The following is a 2,345-nucleotide window of genomic DNA, read 5'->3' on the forward strand; positions in this document are numbered from 1 at the left end:
CCTTCCTTCCGAGGAGTGGCTGATGGGTTTGAACCGCCAGCCCTCTGGTGAGCAGTCAAGTGCCTTAGCCACTATGCTACCAGAGCTCCCTCATACAGTAAATCCTTATATGAAATCAGTAAAATATTTAGGGGCTTAATTTCACTTTGAAATTAAAAGAGAGGCAATTTGAGATTTTTCTATCTTCACTGATCCTCTCTGGAATGTGAAAGTATACATTGCAGTTTCCACCTTGTAGTACTTGAGGTTTTGTTCCCCCCTCCCAAGTGCTTGAGTTTTTCAAGCAATTTACTTCTGCCTGGATAAGCACCTGGGTTTTCTGTTAATCCTTAGTCTCAATTCCTTATGCTCACACTAACAGTAACATTTCAACTTTCTAATACTCCTAAATACAGTTATCTCAAAGAAATTACAAAGATCACAACTGAACTCAAAGGAAGGGGAGGACTTCAGGTCACTGACGACAGAATATGATTTAATACAGGTCTTAGGAATATATTATTTCTGGCAACCACAGGAATTATAATTTAGGAAATAATATGAGTAAAGATTCGGAAGGAAGGTTGGGCATTCCTACTTCCGTAGTGATACTGCCTCGGAAACCCAAGGAGGGGTCGCTATGAGTCGGGGCCGACTCGATGGCAAACAACAACAACAACAACATGAGTAAAGATCACAGAATTTTAAGACTTGTGCCTAGGCTGGTCCTCTTATCACCTTGCAATAGCTTCCCCTATAGGATGGTCCTTGAATCAACAGTGGCAAAGTTCACAAAATTTTAATTAACACATATGCCACCTAATCTTGGCTAGACCTAAGTACTGAATGCATATCCCTGAAAACGTAACAACTTTACTCTTAAACAATAACTCCTATGTCTGATATATTGGCAGCGTGAACATAGTCTAGATACACTTCATGAAGATAAGCCTGGCTTAAATAACGAGGCGCTTTAGGCCTTCTGATAATAGAAAAGGGGCAGCTAAACTGATACAGTCTTGTTTTCTAAAACCGTAGCCAACTCAATTAAGGCACTAGTCGGTATCAACTCTCAACTAAAACGCATTCAGACTTGACGTAAAACCCTTCACAAATCTCTCACTGGGTGAGTGTCTCGCACCCACCAGGTGCATCTACTCTATCTCAAGGCTCCTGCCTCAGCCCCTCGCCCCAGTCTCCCAGCACCACACCTGGGGGTGCCTCCAATTCCACGCCCACATCCCTCCCCCTGGACCACTTAGTGTCCCTAGAGCCCTGTGTTTAGCCCACAACACCTTCAGACCCTCACTCTGCCCTCCACCAGGCCAAATCGAACTGGCCTCTTCCCTCCCCTCCCGCCCTCACCCCTCGCCACTCACCCGCGGTAGTAGGCTTTCACCCGGACTTGATGAGAATGGTCCCCGCTGCCGCCGCTTCCTGCGACCGGGTGGGACATGGTGCTGCTGTCCCTCTGGGTCGGCATCTCACTCTCAGCCTCAACGCCCGGGGCCGAAGGGGCGGGGGGTGGGGGCGCGGGACGCCGCAGAGGTATCCGCCGCCCGAGCCTCTAAGACAGGCGCGGCTGCTCGCCTGCCTACCTGCTCTCCTCGCCCGCAGCGCCGACCAAAGGGTCGCCTAACCTCAGCAGCCAGAACCGAACAGCCCCTCCCACCACCGGCGACCGCCGCAGACTCTACGGCAGCCGCGGCCCAGTGAACCTCCCCGCCTCAGTCCCTCCCACCTCGCTTGCTCCAAAGGCCCACATTCCGGGGTAGGGCGGGCGCAACCATCGATCTAACTCAAAGAGCCTCAATTGCGGGCCGAACCATTCTTACGGAGGACAGAGAAAGGGGAGAGATACAAAGTGGGGCGGTGATCACCACACTAAATATGCTGCAAAGGGGGACTTCCCTGGGAGAGGTAATCAAAATAACACTAAAGATAAAGTACTATAGCTTTCTAAAAAGCCTTTTCCTACAAAGAAAATGGTAGATAAAACTGCGGTATTACATCCCACTGTCCCAATTTGGTCGCGTCCGCAGTCGGCCGCTTGGGATTCCGGGTATATTTGAGTGTGGGATTCTGGGATTTGGAGTTCTCGTGGGATTCTGGGACTTGCGATTCGTAACGTATGGAACACCGACCTTTGCTAGTCGGACTCCAGGGTGCTGTCTGGGAGCTGTCAGCATGGAAATTTTGAATTCAGCTTGAGCATCTATCCTATGGCCCTGGAAATGTTTGGTCTTTGTCACGATCCATACTTTGTTTTCAGATGAATTCCCCCTTCCAATTGCATAAAACTAGAAAACCAAATTCACAGCCATCCAGTCAATTTCGACTGTTAGTGACTCTCATTGGGTTTCCCA

General features: G+C 49.3%; 1 protein-coding gene across 1 annotated transcript in view; it reads right to left on the minus strand.

Annotated features, from left to right (window-relative positions):
• PRKCI (protein kinase C iota) overlaps window positions 1-1,462 on the minus strand; it is a 156,242-nt gene extending 154,780 nt beyond the window's left edge. Inside the window, exon 1 of the mRNA XM_007946659.1 lies at window positions 1,359-1,462. Coding sequence (XP_007944850.1) covers window positions 1,359-1,462 — 104 coding nt within the window. The remainder of the gene's footprint in view (window positions 1-1,358) is intronic.
• Window positions 1,463-2,345: the final 883 nt, after the last annotated feature.

The sequence above is a fragment of the Orycteropus afer genome, unplaced genomic scaffold (assembly GCF_000298275.1).
Source record: "Orycteropus afer afer isolate SDZICR_OR568_19922 unplaced genomic scaffold, OryAfe1.0 scaffold00168, whole genome shotgun sequence".
Taxonomy (NCBI): Eukaryota; Metazoa; Chordata; class Mammalia; order Tubulidentata; family Orycteropodidae; genus Orycteropus; species Orycteropus afer.